This window comes from Artemia franciscana, unplaced genomic scaffold, assembly GCF_032884065.1.
Source record: "Artemia franciscana unplaced genomic scaffold, ASM3288406v1 PGA_scaffold_53, whole genome shotgun sequence".
Classification (NCBI taxonomy): Eukaryota; Metazoa; Arthropoda; class Branchiopoda; order Anostraca; family Artemiidae; genus Artemia; species Artemia franciscana.
In genome coordinates this window covers 77,586-99,828 of record NW_027062694.1, presented here as the reverse complement: position 1 = coordinate 99,828, position 22,243 = coordinate 77,586, and the positions used below count along the sequence as shown (strand labels likewise).

The following is a 22,243-nucleotide window of genomic DNA, read 5'->3' as shown; positions in this document are numbered from 1 at the left end:
AAGTTTCAATTTGGTCCAAACTCTTTAAAAATGACCCCTGAATCACATAGGCCGTAGAATAAATAGTTGAAATTACTAAAATACTTTAGCGTAAAGAGTGAGGTATTGTGGAGGAGGCGAACCACTCTTATTCAGGCTTAATGTCTCATCAACATCGTGCCCCATTTTGATTCCGTCTCTATCTTATCTGAAAGAATGTAAATTCTCTGGTACTAATAACCTGATACTGTTAAATTTAAACTTAATAAGTTTCCCATTTTTAGAATCACCACAGAATGTAGATTATTTTGATATTCTGAATATTCTGATATTATTTGATATTCTGAATAGCTGTGAGAGATATTGTTTGTCCATTGCAACAATAATATTATTTCTTGCTGTGTTTTAACCGTGTTTTTACATCTTCCAACCATTACCAAAGATAAAAACATCAAGAATTAAGAGAGCGTGGTTGAGTTGCATCTTATAATATATATATATATATATATATATATATATATATATATATATATATATATATATATATATATATATATATATATATATATATATATATATATATATATATATATATAGGTTCTTATAAAATTTTATCCTCATTTTCTTTTTCTTTCTTTTCGTAAATAACTTTATTGAACTAAACATCCAGGAATAGATCACTCTCACCCCGTGGCCCTTACAGGCCTGTTGTTGTTAAAATTCGTGTAGCTGCTCAATTGTTCACTTGATTTTTTTTTTTTTTTTTTTTTTTTTCAACTCTGCTGTAGGTAGTTTCTGGACGTAGTAAAAGAATTTGTTAACGGTGTCAAATCGAGCCAAAACTAAGGTTCAGTCAGTTTGAACTCTGTTAGGCCGAACCAATCAGGGTTTAATTTTTAATATTCCTAGATTTTTTTTTCTTTGCTCCTGTTATTCTTCTTGTTCCTTTGGAAGGCTGCACAAATTTGCGGCTTTACTAGCCGTTTTAATTTTCCTCAACAATTGAGTCTACATGTACCATTCGTATCTTATCCATTCATCTAATATGCCCATATAGGTTATAAGAACACATCCTTTAATCGATTGATGCTATTTAAATTCGGTAAACTTGTTAGATTCCATGTCGGCGGATTGCGCTTAACACACGCACATACACACGAAAAACTACCATGGATATATCAAGAATATGAAGCTTGGTGTAACTTAAAACGAATGTTGTATACACTACAAAAAAGTTTAAAAGGCAAAATAAGTACCACTCTTAGCCCGAAAAGCTGTCGACCATTTTGTTCGCTAGATTGTTCCTAAGTTCTAAGATGTTTTTTTTTCTTTCTTTTTGTGGTGGAGCCATGTTCGGAGTAACTGAAGAACTAAAGAGCTAAAATTCTTGACAGGAGGCTAATGACAGATTGATATAGACACGGGGTCCCTCCTCCAGGTCCTATGTCTGGCTGAAATTGCACCCTCTCACACACGTTTCACAAGCTTTTCACTGGCATAGGGTCAATATGCCTACCAGTCTCAAAAGTAACAATTTTTGCTTGTCAAATCGTTCACTGTAATGAACCGCTCATTCCAAATCATTCAAAAACGCGAAATTTACACTTAGTTGGAGGACATTTTTTCATTGTCTTTCTGGATTTTAGACTATAATCTGGAATAGATGTAACCACGATAGTCTTTGAGGATAAGCGGGTTCATTTTCTGTACTATTCCAGAACTCGAGTCGGAGTCGTGCATTGCATTTTACAACTCTCCCAGTTCGATTAAACACCCACTCGGCACCTAAATGCGCATTCACATGAGATTTTAATGATACAGAAATTTAGCTAGCGCTAATTCCGAGAAATAGTTGAAACTAAACCCGTTCACAACTGTAATTTTGCTAGCGACCAGAACTGCATCGAGCCAAGACTTAAGCTTAGTCGATGTTGAGGCCGAAGAATTTTGTCATTGGCAAATCACCCGAATCATGTCTAGATAGAGGACTCAAAATAAAGTGTAAGTAATTAGTGGAATAATGGAATAGAAAAGAAGTGAAATATGATACGAGAAACGGTGCTCGTTCGAGCTCAAGAACAGTTACGCTACAAGAGAAATGAGAACTGTGAGATATGAGATAAAGACAAATGGCATGGGATAGCGCTACGTTAACTGGTGCTCGTCCGAGCCCAAGAACAGTTACACCACAAGAGAAATGAGGACTATGAGATCTGAGATAAAGACAAATGGTACGGGATAGCGCTACGCTATTAACTGGCGCTCGTCCGAGCTCAAGAACAGTTACGCCACCAGGGAAATGAGGACTATGAGATCTGAGATAAAGAGAAATGGCATGGAATAGCACTACGTTATTAACTGGTGCTCGTTCGAGCTCAAGAACAGTTACGTCACAAGAGAAATGAGGACTATGGAATCTGAGATAAAGCCAAACGGCTTTGGATAGCCCTACGTTATTAATTGGTGCTCGTTCGAGCTCAAGAACAGTTACGCCGCAAGAGAAATGAGGACTATGAGATCTGAGTTAAAGACAAATAGCATGGGATAGCGCTACGTTATTATTAGATTTTTGCGTTTGGACTATCCATTGTAAATGGTAAAACTTGATCACTAGCATAAGCTAATGCTGGTTTTCGGGACGGGTTAATTTAGGCCTTGGTAATATCTCATTGTGAATTGGCCTTAATGAGTGTCTCATCTTGCGAGGTGGAGGGGTGGGGGAGAGAAGATACCTCTCTTTAGCGTCGATGGTTCAATTGATCTCATCCCTTAGCAGAAAATCCTACCTAGTAAGGTAAACCGTACCTAGTGTATCCAGTAAGCCATATCTAGCCTTGATAACTAGCAAATAAAATGTAATGCAAGTTGGGACTTCATTAAATACATGTTGTTAAAGCTTAGAATTTATTGACATAGGCCTTTTGCGACAAGAAGGGCTGTGTAACCACTGGCAAAAGACAGTGCATGAAGCCTCAAGATTTCTTGAAATTATGTGAAGTTAAAAATGTTGACCTCACAAGTTAAAACTCACACATAGAGGCTATCATTTTGATTATCTTCCAAGTGATAATTTTGTCATCTCGGTACTATTTCTCATATCGCCTCTGTTGTATAATTGTTTGTTAGGTAATCAACAATATGACAATGCTAAGTAGCTGGAGGTGGGGTGTTAATTTGTTGACAAACAACAGCTAGGTGTGTTTTAGGTAAGAATTGACGTTGTCGATGTTCCCAGGACAAATTAAAAGTGTATTAATGTCAATTCCTTAAAATTTTTACCTCAAAGCTATATTCTGTGAGTTTATTATCATACTGTACCTGATAAGTAGGATCTTAATTTTCATCTAATCCCCCTTCTTCATGATTTTGAAGTGTTTTTAGGTGCATTTCTCAAATATTGACATAAATCTTGGCCTGCACAGTCACTTACGATAGTTTTGGTATCGAAAGAAGCTATGACTCCTCAAAATGACGAACTGTTTGCAAAATATAAGAAGTAATAAAAGAAATCCTAAAATTACTGATTTTTTTTTTTGGGGGGGGGGGGTATACGGACTCAAAGTCTAATCCCCCTTGTATGTTAAATATTGCAATTTTTTCTGAAACTTTTGTTTTCCCTCTTTCTAGCTCTTAATAAACCTCATAAAGGAAGATAAAAATATAGGGGCCCGATTGTATACTAGTAAGGGAAAAGAAAACGTCCAAGTAGACTGATTGATCTGAACAGTGAAGAACTATGTTTTAGTAACTCTTCACAGCCGTTGTCCAGCTTTGCTGAGTTTTTAGCAGTATTACTGATGCTTCAGGGTCGCTACGAGGTTTGAACCCCCCCCCCTGAAATTTTCGTCTGACTCGTAGAAAGGTGACAAAATGCCTAAACGAATTTTGACGCGGTTATTAAGGCTTTTTTGTATCCCCCCAAAAAAATCTTAGATACGTCCTTGGTCACTAACAACATTAAAAATGTTTAATTGATTCAAGCATTCACAAAAAAAAAAAAAACTATTTGGTAGGCAACCTTTTGGTTAAGTATTTGAATATATACTCAATTTTAAGGCACATTGATTGATGTTGTTCAGGCTAGAAAACATTAAAGGTCCCTGTTTAGACTTTCAGTTCAGTTGTTCTGTACCTTCTGGATACAAAATATGTTCAGTTTATTTTGTTTGTACAATTGTGTACATAGTGCAACTTTCATTTCTTTAACAATTAGTTATCTTCAAAAGTTTGTAGTCTACTAGAGACTAGAAACCTGTCACAATGCTCTTTAAAAAAAAAGAAAACAAAAAGGATTATCAACAAGGTTACTAATAATTGTATTTCCGGATTCTGGCACAAAAGTGGGAGTAACGACTGTAGTAAAAAAAAAATAATTAAGAATTTGATACGCTGTTGGATAAAAGCTATTGATGGAATTCGATCTCGAAACAAAACAGAAAAGACTAATCGAAGAATAAAAAATAATCTTGCAAATGTCTCCATTCAAGGCATAATTTTTGACTTCTTTTTATAGTTTAGCTGCATTTTTACATTTATTTTCAAATTTGGAAAATTGTTTTAAATTTTTGTTTGTATTTGAAGGACTCATTTTTAAATGTCTGCCAAAAATATATATCCGCTAAATGTCGGTAAAAAAAAACAAATTTATTTGTTGAACAGTTTCGTTTTCATGAGCTAAGAGGAAACTGATGGTAACAATTTTGACTGCAGAAACAGGCATAAGGTTAGGCATACTCTGTATAATCGTAGTAATTGACCCTATTCACTAGAGAGCCACTTGTTAAATTCTATTAAATATTCCTTTTCTTTGCCATCATCACTGAGTATACGAATGTTACTCTGCATAATCACGCAGCGGTGGTTCAGGTCTCTGTTGCAACCTGGGATAAAGATTTTAATTAGCCCCCCCCCCCCGTCTGTCTCCCATTAAAGTTTTGGGCCGAATTTAACTAATTTTTTATTTATTAACCAAATTATTTTTAATTTATTAATGAATAATTTATTTTTGAATTTATTATTTAGTTATTAGTAATTGTTTTAATTTAATTATTTTATCAATTTTATTATTTTTTTTTGCATCGATTTTTTATTTTATTAGTTAATTAAAACTTTATTAATTATTTTTATTTATTAACTGCGCCCTCTACTTTATTTTGATAAAAAATAAAATTTCAAAAATTACAAAATGATTATAACCGTTAGATTATTTATTTCAAATTTTGAGTCCCAAAAATGTCTAAGCCCATGACAAGGATTCCCTCTGCTCCTCCCCTAAAACCGCCATTATAGTCATTGAATTGACCATATTCACGGGACCATAATGATTAAATCCTGTTAGTTTCTCTTTTCGTGCCGTCGTCAGTGGGTACACAACCTTAATCATCATGTCGTCACCAAATGTAAATTTCGAACTTAAATAATTAATCTTTCTTAAAAGAAAAAATTATCATTATCTACTATGAAGTCAAACATTTTAGTATAGGAAATTCCTAATAACGGAGAGGAAATGAGGGGAATACTCAAACTAATTCGCTGCTACTGTTGAACTCATCTTGATTTTTCGTTTTGATTCGTGTCCCATGGAGCTTGTAATAAAAAAAATGTTATGCCCTATTTTAGGTCAAAGCGAGAATCATTCACTAAGAACCCGTCCTACTGTACCCCCTAAATTGAACCCCCCTGAGTTTATTCTTTTCATCTAAATTCTAGCGTCTTATTAAGATTTTCAGGTTGCTTTATTGATTTGACTTATTCTCACTTGCATATGTGAATAGTTCAAAATTTTGGAGTTGGACGCCAGTATATTTTTGTGTGTCTCTAAAGGGTCGACCATAAATCATAGTATTAATGAATGTTGATAAAATACCGATATTAACAAAATTAGTGCATGAAAAAAAAAATCTGAAAATAGCAAATCGCCATTTTTAAGATTCTCGAAAGGTATTTTCTTTGTTTTTTCATTGCTGTAAGACCGATTTTTTGTAACTTGGGGAGAGGCGTACGCCGGAATGATATAACGCATCGTTAGACATAAAATCACCATTTTTTTACCCCCCCCCCCCGATTTTGAAAAATATATTTTCTATTTTTTTCCTAAGTAGTAAAAAAGAATTCCCCCTCCTCCCCTATTTTAAAAAATATATTTTCTCATAAAAAGGAAATAGGAAAAAAAATTCCTGCCCTCCTTCTAATGTTTTCGTGAATTTGCACCAAGGATTTCAAGACTTACTTCTCAATACGAACTTGTGTATTTCTTTGCAGAAGGAAATATATCACTACCATAAAAATATTATGCAATTTAGTTTTTGTTTCGCTAAACTATTGCAATATATCCAACTTTGCCATTTACACAGAATTTATTTCTTGTCTAAAGTCTTCCAAAAAATATCTCGTGAACTGAGTCCCGTATATCCTTTGAAATATGTAATTTAATTAACGCTCTGTTTTTAATAGAAATGATTACGGGTCATTTAACGGAAATGGAATTTAGTGAATATAATGTCTAAAGATTTGGCAATTCTAATTATGCTTTATTGTATAGGTGAGCATCTCATTATCGAAAATCCTGAAGAAACTGAGGAAGAAGACCTAGACGTACCGAGTCTGACAGATCTGGGACTGGACCTCCTAAAGGATATAGTAAGTATACTTTTAATGTTGTTATACCCAGTTTTAGTACTTATTTGGAACACATTCAAGAATCTTGATCTGAATGTAAAATCAAAGAAAACCGATTTCATAGCCACAAAGACAAGCGACGGATGACAGAATGCATTAAAATTATATAATTTGGGCTATATGTTCGCGTATTGGGGGGGGGGGGGGGGGTAAAGTATAGTGGTTATGCATGCAAAATGCGTTGGCTACAAATATTCGGCATATTATGAAGCAAAAAATATTTTCTAACTTCACGCTGTTCAAATACTTTACCACCCCACCCCCTTAATATGTAAATATATAGCCCAAATTATATAAGCCCAACGTATTCTGTCAATCTAAATAAGCATTGTGGCAATGAAATATGTAGTGATTTTTATGCATCTACTGATCAAAATTCCTGAGTGTATTCTGAATAATTAACAAGCACCACAACTTGTATAGAAAATTGAAAAAAATAATAACGATCTGTTTGTTAATTTAAATAAAAAGGAGGGGGTCACACCCAGGATTTTTTCGAGGGGGGGTAAAAAGTATTATTTCGGGTGGGATTAAAAAACTTATAAAAACACCAAAGATCTGTCCATTTTTATTTTTATTATGTTTTGACGAGTCGGACAAACATTTCGGGGGGGGGGTCTATCTCACTAACCCTCCTCCCCCTGGATATAGCCTTTGCCTAATAAAAAGTAACCAGAAATCTGAAGAAACTTAGGATTTTGGGATGGGAAGCTCCTGACACCCCCTCCCCCTTCTACGTTTTTCCTTTCTTCGACTTCCTGAAATCTTGATATTTATATTATTAATCTATCAATTTCTTATATTCCTGTATAATTAAGCTATTTTTGTAATTTTTTTTTTCGAATTCAGAGTGTTATAGCGCCCTTTGAGGGCACGATTTCAGTTGTAAGGTTTTAGGATTTGTCTATGTTTAAATTTTAACCTATAATGATTTTTCATAAATAACGATACTTTGCAAATTCTCTTTTTTTTTTAGTTGAATAGTGGCATCTGACTTTTAAAAATTAACATTTATTTCTTAAAAGAAAAATTCAGATGATGGTTTGACAAATATAAATCGAACGTGACGGTAAAAAGTACATCCTATTCTAATCTTTGCTTATAACTGCATTCCTTGGAATAGGGAAAAGCTCCCTGACGCCTAAATCAGCTCGAAGGTGTCACTCTTTTAGCTTGTTCAAAAAAAATGTTAGAAATTTGTTTTGCTCTTGAAAGTTTGTTTTTCTTCTTTTTTAAGTAGTAATTAATTGGAGCTAATTAATTCTATTTCGGCCATTTAATTTATGTATTTGATTTTAACTACATTATTCAATGTTTTTCTCTCTCTGTTAGTGATTTTTTGGAAGCAAGTGACTTTTTTCTGAATGAGTAACTCGTATATCTTCCCCCTGCTTTAAATGCCAACAAGCCTTTATCTGGGGGGACGGATACTGGTTTTCGAACTCCCCTCCTCCTGAATCTGTTTCCGAATCGTAAAGACGTTACAAAAATGCTCATCAACAAATTTTGGATGGGTTTTTAAAGGTTGTTTGTACATCCCCCTCCCCCTCACCAAAAAATACATCCCTCCCCCGAACAAAAATCCTGGATACACCTTTGCAGGCCAAGGAGCCTTTGAGGGGGTTAGGATGATATATTTTTTTTATGAGAATTTAATCATGAATAAATCTTACCCAATGGTTGTCTAGTTCAATGATTGTTATATCTATTATATATTGGGCCTTTGGCAATAATTGTCTGATTCTACACCAATTCCACGTGTAACTAGACTTTTGTTGCTGTTGTGCAGAATCACTGCTTGCCATCCTTTCTAATGTTTCTAGAATTGTAAGAATGATTTATGTATAGCCGTGCCGAGAACATAAGTTACATCTTAGGCCTACGTTTTGGTAATATTACAGAAGCGCATTTTTGTCTTGAAGGATATTTGTCCTCGTTTTTCTTCTTAAAGATTTGCCAGAAGTGTTTTCTACCCAGTTAGTTGAACCTTTTGAATTTGCGAATCTTCCTTCTTAATCGTTATTCCAAACCCTTTGTAATTCTGTTTATAACGAATACCCTTTAATATGCATTCTTACGTAAAAACATCTTTTTGTAATCATGAGAGGAGATCTCAAAAATACATTTTACTTTTCGTTTTTGCTTACCATGAGGATTTACTTAATAAAAGGTTGGTACAATAGCTGAATAACATGGCTTAAATTTGGTGGTTATTGCACAAACTACCTTTGGTTATCTTTGATCTAGATGTAGCGTAATCTTTTTGGTTTTGATTATGGCAGAACTCCAGAGGTTAATGAAATATACCTCTGAAAATATAATCAGTTGATCTAGTCTCGTTCATGCTCTTCTGGAGAGTATCCTTGTAGACTTACAAAACTGAGAGCTAAGTCAGTGCTGTAATCACAACAAAAGGAAAAAAATCTAAAAATATTTTAGGGAGTTGCCATCAGAAACTGCCACATTTTTCTTTAATTTAGTTTTTAGTTGATGTTATACTAATAATAAATCAAGTTGAAAATAATTAACGTCAGTTTATCTATTTTTGCCGGACTCAGTTTGCTCTATTGTAGAGTCAGTCAATGATTTAAATTGGAAGGTTTCAATTGTTTCCTCTTTTTCTTCTTTTTATTTTAAGTGCAAACTCCTGTGTACTTAGGCAATTGTGGAATCTTTGTTTTGAAAAGCTAGCATCCGATTTTTTCTGGTTTGATTTACTAACTGTCATTTGCTAAGATATTTATTGTTTCTATTGCAAGATGTAAATTTGTTATGATTTTCTAGGATACAAAATACTTAATTTCATTACATTTTTGCCTGACAAGTAGTAATTTTTGTATTCAAGTCTTATTATTCAGTTTGCTTTGCTCCTGAAAATAAAATAAAAACTATGGTTTTGCATAATAGTCTGATCTCTAATTTAGAAAGTCGGATATGCATAGCAAACTAAATGTGCATAAATTCTGCTAAATATTACCATATCACAGGAAGTCAGTTAATAAGCTCTCGTCGATCCTACTCATTTTGAGTAAGAGCTTCATCATTGGACAAACTTGCAGCCTTAAGTCATTTTGTATTTTTATTACTTGGATCCCCTTCCCAATAGTGATTTCCTAAAATTGTGTATGATATGTGCTCCATTCAAGGGCCATTGTATATAACCCCAGAGGCACCATGGGTTGTGTTCTACAGTTCGGAGGGGGAAGGGGAATCATGTAATCACCTTGTTTCATTTTTAAGCACGCTTGACACAGGTTTCTCGAAACTTTCGGTGAAATTATGGTAGGTAATAGACCCCTTTTCAACTCGCGAACGGTGCTTCCGAGGGCACAAAACGTGAGAAAATGTATAGAAAAATAATTCCAAATTTTTTACAGACCTATTATTGACTGCTGGTCGTAATTGGCGTAAATAAGGATCTTTTTATTCCTCCTTCCACTCAATCTTTCTCTTACAACTATTTCTCTATTTTCCAAGTTTTCTTCTGTACTAAGTAGCTCATAAAAAACTATGCTGGTTGGGGTAGCTCAGAAAGTTCCATGTTTTTTTTTGTTATTTTTTTAGCATAATTAAATGTCATTATGTCAGTAAATCAGTTGTCAAACTTGCTAATTGTTAAGAAGGCAAAAGAGATGGTTACTAACATCCAAAGGTTTTAAAATACTTTTCTTACTAGGGATCAAACCTTACCGTCGAGAACCTTAGGCTCGATCTCCTCGACTCAGCTAACGACACTGAAGAGGAGGAAAAAGAAGTGCCCTCTTCTAGATTTGAACGCCGAAGTGAGGGAGAAGTGAGCACTTCAGGTGTTAGTGACGTCTCCTCTCTTCCTGATACCGATTTGGAAGAGGTCAATGCTTTGACAGACGCTGCAATCACGTCGCCCGTTTCTGATACGGACGTCGGAATGCACCATAGATCTTACCCCGTAAGTATACCTCGTTACAATTCAGATGGAAAACGCTCCCGTTTCTATTGATCGGCAATATACCCAGCATTTTTTTTTTTTTTTTTTTTTTTTTTTTTTTTTTTTTTTTTTTTTTTTTTTTTTTTTTTTTTATTTATTTTTTTTTATAGACAGATCTATAGGCAAGGGAGATTAGGAAACGCCTACCCTAAATTTCTGGGTGCTTCATTTTCTAATTATCAAATAATTGTCCTATTGTTGCCCCCCCCCCTAAAAAATACTGGACTCGTGCTTATTTACAGTCAACTAGAGATAGTCTTCAGAAGCTATGAAACAACGCATAACTATACAAAAGTTGTATTGCACTGTATTTTATAAGACTGCCTGGGCAGTTTTTTAGGCGAGGGAGATAACCTCTCATCTCTTGTCGGATTTCTGAAGAGAAATGTTGCACTTCTTTTTTTTGACTTTTCCCCTGTAAAATTTCCTAAAGTGGAATCTTGGGAAACTCCTTTGAAAGTTGAATCGTATATGTAGCTAAAACACTTCAAATTGGGCGCATATGTTTTCCTATGTTTTTCATACTTATTTCATGCTTTTCTGCTTGCTGTCTAATTATTGGGCCCCATGATTTGTCCGTAACCTCTTGCGTGAATTTTCAATGGTTTCTGGGATTTTTTAAATTTTTCATTGATTTTATATATATATATATATATATATATATATATATATATATATATATATATATGTGTGTGTGTGTGTGTGTGTGTGTGTGGTGTGTGTGTGTGGTGTGTGTGTGTGTTTGTGTGTGTATGTATATAACCATGTATTTTTGCCCCTTCAATTAAATGTTCGTGAAACTGAAAGCGGATAAATAACGAAAAGAAAAGAAACTGATAAAAACTTTTCTTACACATCTTTACCTTAGCTAAAACAGCGTTCAAAGTAAAGCATGATTTTTTTTTTTTTTTCTAAAACAGAATAAGTAAATAAATCTGATCAGATCTTAACTACTTTCGACTTCTATAGAAGAAACGACTAAAACTTCCATACTGTTGCTGCCTTATTAACTCGAGATTTTTTTACTTTAGTTTTAAACTATATTTTATAATTCTAATCTGACTTCTAAAGCAGATCAACTTCATGGTTTATCAGATAAATAAATATAAGTAGGTATGTATTAATATATAACTTAACATCCAACTAAAAACTTGCCCTTTAATTCCCATATTCTGTTGTTTAGTTATATCTTGCTCTTCTGCTTGTCACCTAATATATAATGAAATGGATTTAAAAGAACATTTATTTTCTTTTTGCCACTGTCAGTATAAATCCTATCGAGCGCATAATTATTAGGAATTAGGTACTTGTTTCATTAAACTTCGCCATAAATCTTTCAATGGGATCAACACCTATTGTTGCTCCCGTCATTTAGTCAGCTTTTAAATTAAACAGGATGGTTAGTGGTTGAGGAGGATGGAATCTGCTGTAATAGGCTCTCATCTTCGTTCAGGAATTACCTTTTCTGTGACATATTTCGTTTAAAAGTGACAGGATAAAGACGTTTAACGCCTTCCTTGGGCTGCTATTATTTTGTCACTTCTGTCATTGCCTTATGCATGGTTGAATAGGCTGGGCTGGGAGTTATTTTGGCTTGATAGGGGTTGTTTTTGTCTTCTAAGCTGTTGTGCTACTGTTTTGTTCTTCAAGGAGTAAAGACATGAAGCTATCAATATTGCTTTTTTTCTTCGAAATATACTTGCTGGAGCTCCGTCTTAATCTTTTCTCATAAATTTCAGCTATTGATGCAAGCTCACCAGTTGCCGCATATTGTTTCTAGCTTAAAAATACCCTTTTCTGGCAATCCTTGACTTTGAGTGTCCGAATTACCCCCCCCCCCCCTCCTCTTAAAGATATGAGATCCTTACAAATATCAATATGCAAAACTTTTGCCCGTGTAATGGCTTTATACATTTTTTCTGTCCAATTTAGAGTTTGGGATTAATACTGACTACTAAGGAAAGCGTACACTTCATTAAAAATATCTGAGACCCCCATCCTCTTCTCCGAGCTAAAAAAAAAGAGTTTTGTGCACTTCTTTGCGCAGTACACTTAGAACTTGAAATAACCGATAATGCGGTTGCACGCTTGCTCGATTAGTGTACTGGACTCGTGGAAGGACGGGCGTTGGACAAGAAATAGATAGAAGTGGTGCATAAGTAGGGCTGGCCACTACTTGCAATAAATAGCGTTGTGTTTGTGGTAGTCTGCTTGCAAATCCATAATTAATACATTTTAACAATCAATTGATAAAATGATACTAAGTGCGCCATTCCGTATATAATTATTATTGTTTATCTTTTTTTTTGTATTGACGGTTCTATATTTATGGTAGCCTGGTTGAGTAGTGCACACTAAGTATTTTCCCCAAACCTTCTTCAGAAGGCCAACGCGGACAAGATACAAGACTAATATTTTAAAAAATACAACAGTTCTAGCAAAATTTTTGTTCAATTCTCGTCTCCTAAAAATGTTACCCCCACCCCCCTGCCTAGCCATGGATGTGCCTGACTTAGCTTTCGGAATTATAAAGATTAAGAAAATTATTTCTGCGCTAATATTTTTGTTCATCATACCCTGAACAAAAAGGGGTAAGAGTCCTTAAAAACTGTCCAAAGGAACCCCCCCCTTAAAAAACGGAGAACTTGCAAACTGATATTTATGGTCATCCTGGAATTCTTGCGATACCCCACCCCGCTCTAAAATTTGGACTGTACGGCACACATGGTGTTCCAATGTGTACACCAGTTGACGGGAAGTCAGTGTCCCCTGAGGCACTGAGTGTAGGTAGCACTAGAATAAGTAAATAGGATTCTGCACTTGCATACATAATAAGAAACCACGATCCTTGTAACAGTTAAATCTGAACATGATTTCTATCACACCTCATTATCTGCCTTCTTTGGACTCCACATAGATGCTTAAGCTCACATTCTGACCCCCGCCCCCACGTATATGCACATGTGGTAAGTATGATCTTGACCTTTTTGATGACGAAAGAAACAAGGGCCCCTTGAATTTTTCGAAGCCCCTCTTGACATGAATAATATTATCAAGGCTTCTATGAATGGATAAGTTGGGCAGAATCTCTGGCTTATGCCACTTGTTAATTAAGCTGCGTGTGGTAAATTTATTGCTAATTTCTACCTTATTTTTGTTCCATTGTCATGGGATTTGCATTTGAAAGGGTCCAATCAGGCTGGAGCTAAAGGGAAAAACGAAAACTTCAGCAGTTTTGATCTTAAATATTATTTTTATTAACTAACGTAAAAGCCATTTATTCACAACAATCCTCAGTATCAATCCAGAGAAGTATTGATACTGGTTCCTTCTAGAATATAATATGTCCTCCTCAAAGTTGAAAAAGTTATCTTAATTTGTACCTAGAAAAGTAATAACTACCTGGAATATCAAAATCGTCTTTTGTTTTACCACCTTCCGCTCGATATAAAATCGCTTTTCTCCATTCCCTTCCAACCTTAACCACGATTACAAAAAAAAAACTAGTTTTTCTAACTGAAAGTAAGGAGCGACATTAAAACTTAAAACGCACAGAAATTACTCCGTATATGAAATGGGTTGTCCCCTCTGCAATCCCTCGCTCTTTACGCTAAAGTTTGACTCTTTGCCACAATTCTACTTTTTAAAACAATTAAAAGCTTTAGCGTAAAGAGCGAGGGATTGCGGAGGGGACAACCCATTTCATATACGGAGTAATTTCTGTTCGTTTTAAGTTTTAATGTCGCTCCTTACTTTCAGTTAGAAAAACTAGTTTTTTTTTATGTAATTTTTGAATGTTTTGAATTAATGCATGTTTGATTTTGGCTCTCCACACATAAATTATTAAAATGAAATTTACATTTTAATTCCTTTTTTGGCTAAATGGCTTTCTCTTAGTTCTGATCAGACGATTTTGAGAAATAAGGGATGGGGAAGGAGGCCTAGTTGCCATGCAATTTTTCGGTTACACAAAAAGGCAACTATAAATTTTAATTTTTAACGAATTTTTTTATTAGTTAAAAATATACGTAACTTAAGAATTAACTTACGTAACAAACTTTTATATTCTGAACCATTATGTATATGAGGGGGTTTGTACCCTCGTTAATACCTCGCTCTTTAAACTAAATCGTAAGTTTTGTGCCGATTCTTTAAGAATGACCCTTGAATCAGAAAGGCCGTAGAATAAATAGTTGAAATTACTAAAAATACTATAGCATAAAGAGCGAGGTATTTATCTCCTCCTAAATACCTCGCTCTTTATGCTAAAATATTTTTAGAACCCCTCATATGCGTAATAATCTCTGTTCGTTTTAAGTTTCAATGCTACTCCTTGCTTTCAATTGAAAAAACTTTTCCATGTTTATTTTTTCATTGTTTTTTTTTATAGTAATTTTAGAAAATCCTGCGCCCTTTTCATTGAATTTCTGTTCCCCCATGACATATTTCTCCAGGGAAAGATCCTCCCACATAGCCCCCTCTCCTCAACCCTACCCCCAAAACAAAAAAAAATCCCCTGAAAACGACTGTACACTTCCCAATAACCATTATTATATGTAAACACTGGTCGAAGTTTGTAACTTGCAGCCCCTCCCCCAGTGACTGTGGGGGAGTAAGTCATTTTCAAAGACATAGTTATTATGGTTTTTGACTATGCGGAACAAAATGGCTATCTCAAAATTTTGATCTGTTGACTTTGGAGAAAAAATGAGCGTGGAAGGGGGCGTAGGTGCCCTCCAATTTTTTTGGTCACTTAAAAAGGGCACTAGAACTTTTCATTTCCGTTAGAATGAGCCCTCTTGCAACATTCTAGGACCACTTGGTCGACACGATGACCCCTGGGAAAAAACAAAACAAAAACAAACAAACAAATAAACACGCACCCGTGATTTGTCTTCTGGCAAAAAATACGAAATTCCACATTTTTGTAGATAGGAGTTTGAAAATTTTACTATAGTGTTCTCTGATACGCCGAATGCGATGGTGTGATTTTCGTTAAGATTGTGTGACTTTTAGGGGGTGTTTTCCCCTATTTTCTAAAATAAGACAAATTTTCTCAGGCTCGTAACTTTTATGACAAAGACCAAATTTGATGAAACTTATATATTTAAAATCAGCATGAAAATCCGATTCTTTTGATGTATATTTTAGCATCAAAATTCTATTATCTGGAGTTTCGTCTACTATTGAGCCGGGTCGCTCCTTACTACAGTTCGTTACCACGAACTGTTTGATAGATATATGACGTCTCTTGTTTTCTCTTTTCCAAAAATCAACTTTCCAGTGTCCTGTGTCTGTGACCACGCCTGCATTCTATTCTTATGAAGGATACAATGAAAAAAAAGCAACAAATTTTGTTTTTAAATGAAATTGAAGGGGCGTTGAAACCATGAACGAACGTACCTTATCTTATTTATGCGTGAGGTAGGCTGACACTTCCTTAACTCCTTGCTCTGCGCTAAAGTTTTACTAGTACTTTCGTGAAAGCATTATAGAGTGTAATCAATATAACCAGTTCGTATTTGTAAGCTTTTTATATACCTTTCGAAACATTATAACTTTTATAACCGCTTTCGTAACATTTGGGTGAAAATGTTGTTGCCCAAAGAAAACTTAAGTTATCGTTCGTGAAGCATTCAGATCGAAGCTGAAAAGAGCTGTAGTTCTCCCTTATATTTTGCGACTGAATATTTTTACATCGCTCTTTAATTTCATTCGAAATGTAAACTATGATTTTTTTATTTATTCCCGTGCTATTTTAAGATCATATCTGGGATTATCCTAGATATGAAGGGGCGCTGTTTCGCGCTCAAGTCCCCACTCCCTACGCTAAAGTTTAACTTTAATATGACAATGCTTAAGGGTTATCAATTATTGTCTGCCAAAAGTGCACTGGTAGTCCAAACATATCCCTCTAAATGAAGGAAGGCTGCAGGTTAAATCATCCTCTCTTTATTGATTCGCAGGATCTCTGGTGGAAATTTTGAACGGTTTTGCTCAAAAATTCATTTTTTGTGGTTTTTGCACACCCTTCCCCCCACAAAATATTTACTGACCTCCCCCTAGTAGTTAGTCCATAACTGTGTAATACTAAATAACAATTTGTATTCTTTATGAATGATTCATGATAACCGTTCATTTTGTTTGGAATACGTGTTTCTGGATGAACTAGCTATTGTGTTGCAGTATGGGCTCTGAAGCTAGGATGCTAGGTAAATAGTTCCTCGATAGTTATAAATCAATTGGACATCGTAGAATGTTTGCTCTATAACATTTTGACCCTATTCGTTCCAAATTTGTTGTTTCGTTGCACTGACAGAGGCGTCGTAGCAGCGTTGAAGGTGTAAAAAAATTACATATCTCCCACATATAATTTTTTAAAGTTTAAATAGAATGTGAAATTTAAAATTCCATTTGAATGGACCCTCATGTGATATTCTACGACTACTTAAGATCTCATTCGTGGCCACCCTTTCCCGAAGAGCCGCGATTTTTTGTTTGTTTTAGATTGGGCCCGAGAGTTTTCATACTTTTCATCTGTGCTTATCCCCCTTGTGTGGCTGTTCAATCCCCCCCCCTTCGTGAAACTACACAAATTTTCATATGCTAGGCATATTGCTTGATGCATATATGCTGTTCTCCCATCATGTTTTTTGGAATTTTTGTTTTCATTGATAAGGGCTACTCTTTACTTTGTGTTCATTGCCGTGAACGCTTTGGTAGAATCTCTCCTTGGGGAAAAATTGTGAGTCACATTTCGGTATATTCAATTGAGGCATTCAAGGCTAAAATGAAACGCTCGTGTGACCTTTTGACATTCTTTCTGTGTTGACTTATTTAAGAAGGAAGTTTGTCTTTTGTGCAAGTTTTGCATTATGAAGGCTGGCTTGCGTAAACACTTTACTAAGTTCTTGAGAAGAATTGGAGATATTTAAATCCACCCATTCCACTTGACGGTTACCTGTCTCTCTTCGTACCTTTTTAAACAAGTATAGAATGTCTTGTGTTGTTCTTAGGTAAATACAGCCTTTCCCACAGTGCGGTACAGTTTCTAAATATACACTTATATGTATAATTTTAAATGACAAATGGTGAAAAATATTTGTACGGAAATGGTTGTGTCATATAACAATTCATTGCCCTAAAATGGTACTGGAATTACCATAAAGTGGTAATTCTTAATCTACAATAAAAAATTGAATCCTATCAAACACTTTGACAAATTGGTTCTGTTGTTAAACACATGAACGAAAAGAAAACACTGAAAGTAATGGTCACACTAGGATAAGAAATTACCAATAAATAAGAACGGTTTCCTATTTGTCATCAGTTAGTTTCAGACCGACTATAGAAGACTGCATTTGCAGGCTAGTGACAGGGGACCCATCCTTAGCACGTGTGGATAATCTACAGATTTTCACTGGGCCAGCAAAGAGTGGCAACAAAGACCTTGAAAAAAAAAAACCTTTAAAACTGAGTAATTTAATCAATAAAGGGACCAAATTTTATATTGGGGTTATTGTTCCTCCATTCAACATCGAGAGACTCCTTACAAGACCCATCATTCTGACCCAGGACAGCTTCGGCTCAGATAAACATTTCCAATTTACATTTAGTATCCCACACTTCCTTAATACATTGTGCACACCTGCTTTAAGTTTGTTACTTCTAATCTTTCCTCCTTAGTTTTTTCCCCAAGGCCTTAGTTATCTTGGTCATTTATCTTCCTTGAACATTCTCAGTCCCGAGCAGGTCATAATTTCATATTGGGTCGATGGACGGAGGTAAAGGTAGGGTTTAGGTCTTACAGGCATTTTATATAGTTGATCATCAGCTGTTCACTCTCTTGTATTATCATTTTTATTGTACCAAATTATCTTTTTTTCGGAAAGGAGGATCACAGATGTGTGTTTATCGGGAGTAGGATGTTTGGAAAAAAAATTGAGGGTTTTAGTGCTCTTTTTATGTAACAAAAAAGATTTTGCCTCAGCAAAGTGGTGTTTTCTGCCATTCTGTGGCGGTAGACGACTATTTTGGGCCAAGGGTGCAAAAAAACATAGAAATTTGAATTAGAAATTTTGAAAAACCATGTATTGGGCATTCCAGTTTAAAAGGCAGTAATTTTGCACTGTGTTGCATTAATTTCTAAAAATGCTTGTAGCTAAAAACAAATCAGGGGTTGATATAGACATTTTTTTTAAAGCTTCTTCTAAAGAAGCTGATTCATTTGAAGATTCATTAAATTATTTGCAGTAGTGTATAATTTTGCATCAGCTACTATGGAGGAGAGCTGGTGGATCTTTATGTTGGTGTGTAGATTTTGCTTGAAGTCTCAAATAGTGCTGCGTTGTAGTGCCCAAAAATTATGACTCCATAATCTGTCAGCTAAATATAGAAGGAATTTTTTGGCGTTTGGGGAGAAATTAATGTCTAATCCATTGTGGTTCTGGGAATATTCTTACAGAACGACTTCTGAAACACAAGGGCCGTTCTGGTGAAACAAGAAGCATTTTTAAATCACTATAAAACTTTAACGGAGAGTGGTATGGTTGAGAAAGGTGCAGCCCACCCTCAATATACGGCATAATATATCTTCGATTTTAGTTATAGTGTCGCTCCCTATTTTCATTTGAAAAAAAAAATTATTTTATGTTGGATCTATAACAAAGGGAATGTCCTTTATGTAACATTAAATTGCAGTTAAGCTAAGTATGTAGCCTCCTGAGACATAGCTGAGTACATTAGCACTTTAAGAAAAGATTCTCTTTGCTCATCAAATAAAGTTATTACTTAAAGTTTCTAAAAGTTAATTAAATGGAGACGCTCTTTGTTTGATACTGAAGTTATGTTTTGAAAAAAATGTTTAGAATTAAAAATAAAATATATATTACAAAAACTCTTATTTTTACAGAAAATATTCTATTTGTGCAGTTTTTGCAGCCAATTTTCATCTCAGAATTTCAGTCTGAAACTACTGTCCGTTATTCAATAAGGGACGTTTAAAGTCGGATATTATTGTCCTTTTTCCTATGAGTCTTTTAAACCTTATTAAATAAAAAAAAGTTTTTTTATAACTGAAAGTAAGGAGCGACATTAAAACTTAAAACGAACAGGAATTACTCCGTGTATGAAAGGGGCTGTCCCTCCTCAACGCCCCGCTCTTTACGCTAAAGTTTTACTCTTTCTCTCAATTCTTCTTTGTAAAACAATAAACAACTTGTTGAGATTTTATGACTTTTAGGGGGTGTTTCCCCCTATTTTCCAAAATATGGCAAATTTTTCTCAGGCTCGTAACTTTTGATGAATAAGACTAAATTTGATGAAACTTAAAAATTTTCGAGTTTCGTTTACTATTGAGCCGGGTCACTCCTTACTACAGTTCTTTACCACGAACTGTTTGAAAAGCATGTGCTTTATGAATGAAAACTTCTAATGGTTATTTGTAGGCCAATCTGTGAAGCTAGTCCCTATATACCGTAAATTTATCAGACTTTCTAACAGTATTCAAGCTAGAGTACGCGAAATACGAGAAAGTGCGAGAAATCTTAGCCATCATTTCTCCATCTATAATACCAGGGAATGATAATGCTTTACTGTATAGCTATTCAAGGCCGTATCCGGTTGGAGGGGTAGTTACCGGGTTTGATCTCCCCTCCGAAATTTTGTTCAAATCTTAAAAAACTAACAAAGTGCATGTAAAGAAATTTTGATACGTTTTATAAAGTTTCTTTTTATACCCCTCCCCCCCGGAACAGAAATCCCGTATACATCCGGATATATTCTGGTTTGTATGAAGATTGAGTTTGGATTCTGTTTTGAGTATTAGTTTTAACAACCAAGGCACGGATAGGCACGTTTGTTTTGATATATTAGGGGGAAGGACAGAGGCGAGAATTAGGGAGAGGGCAGGGGGGCAATTGCCCCCTAGACATTGAGAAATGCCTTCCTATTACAGAGCTATTTTATCATGGGTAACTGTTCATTTTTGCCCCCCCCCCCTACAATTCATGCCCTCCTACGTTTTCTTTAATCGGCGCGACTGAAGAATGATAAAAGAAGGTGAATTGTGCGGAAAATATGGTATAATAGTAAAATTGTAGGCGTTTGGGGGAGGGCTTGTCTGAAGGTGAGGCTAGAGTTGTGTTCATTCTGTTTGCTATATTTTAAGAACAGGCTTTTGTTTGGGTTTTTTGTGAGCTTAATTTTGATTTCATATAAAAATAAGCTAAAAATACTTCATTCTATTTTATGAATGTCGTGAAATTTTCTTGTATGGCAAAAAATTGTGTAATAGTAAAAATATTGGCGTTTGAGGGAGGGCTGGCCCGAAGGTGAACCTACAATTTGATGTTGGGCTCATTCTGTTTGCTATATTTTGATTACAAGGTTTTGTTGTCTGGGTCTTTTGTGAGCTTAGTTTTGATTTCGTATAAAAATAAGCTAAAATACTTTTTTTCTATTTTATGAATGTTGTGAAATTTTCTTATCTGTATGGCAAAAAAATTGTATAATAGTAAAAATATTGGCGTTTGAGGGAGGGCTGGCCCGGAGGTGAACCTACAATTTGATGTTGTATTCATTCTGTTTGCTAAATTTTGATAACAGGCTTTTGTTGTTTGGGTCTTTTGTGAGCTTAATTTTGATTTCGTATAAAGATTAGCTAAAAATACTTCATTCTATTTTATGAATGTCGTGAAATTTTCTTATCTTTATGGCAAAAAATAGTATAATAGTAAAAATATTAGCGTTTGAGGGAGGGCTGGCCCAGGGGTGAACCTACAATTTGATGTTGTATTAATTCTGTTTGCTATATTTTGATAACGGGCTTTTGTTGTTTGGGTCTTTTGTGAGTTTAATTTTGATTTCGTATAAAAATAAGCTAAAAATACTTCATTCTATTTTTATAAGTGTCGTGAAAGTTTCTTATCTGTATGGCAAAAAATTTGTATAATAGTAAAAATATTGGCGTTTGAGGGAGGGCTGGCCTGGAGTTGAACCTGAAAGTAGATGTTGTATTCATTCTGTTTGCATTATTTTGATCACAGGCTTTTGTTGTTTGGGTCTTTCGTGAGCTAAATTTTGATTTCGTATAAAAATAAGCTAAAAATACTTCGTTTTATTTTATGAATGTCGTGAATTTTTTTTATCTGTATGGCAAAAAAATTGTATATAGTATAAAACATTGGGGTTTGAGGGAGGGCTGGCCCGAAGGTGAACCTACAATTAGATGTTGTATTCATTCTATTTGCTGTATTTTGAGAACAGACTTTTGTTTGTTTGCGTTTGTTCTGAGCTTAATTTTGATTTTGTACAAAGATAAGCTAAAAATACTTCATTCTATTTTATAAATGTCGTGAAACTTTCTTATCTGTATGGCAAAAATTGCTTTTATCAATTATGCATGTCTTTCGTTTTTACCTTTCAAGTTTTCTTTAGGTAGCTATGCCCGATAGGCTATTATAATTTTCATGGCTATTTTCTCATGTAGAAATAGTCTGCTCTTAGGTCATCCTTTATAATGCCTTTTATTAAATATTCAGTTCTGGTGAAATTAAGCTACCTCATCATTACTATAGTAACAATGACAGACACTTCCAATTTTTGCTATTCATTGCCCCG

The 22,243-nt window shown here is 34.7% G+C and overlaps 1 protein-coding gene across 4 annotated transcripts in view; it reads left to right on the top strand.

Moving 5' to 3' along the window:
- LOC136041989 (endoplasmic reticulum membrane sensor NFE2L1-like) overlaps positions 1-22,243 on the top strand; it is a 140,596-nt gene that overhangs the window by 62,363 nt on the left and 55,990 nt on the right. For all 4 annotated transcript variants that reach the window (XM_065726811.1, XM_065726808.1, XM_065726810.1 and 1 more), the window contains exons 5-6: positions 6,521-6,618; positions 10,334-10,585. In XM_065726811.1, coding sequence (XP_065582883.1) covers positions 6,521-6,618; positions 10,334-10,585 — 350 coding nt within the window. The remainder of the gene's footprint in view (positions 1-6,520; positions 6,619-10,333; positions 10,586-22,243) is intronic.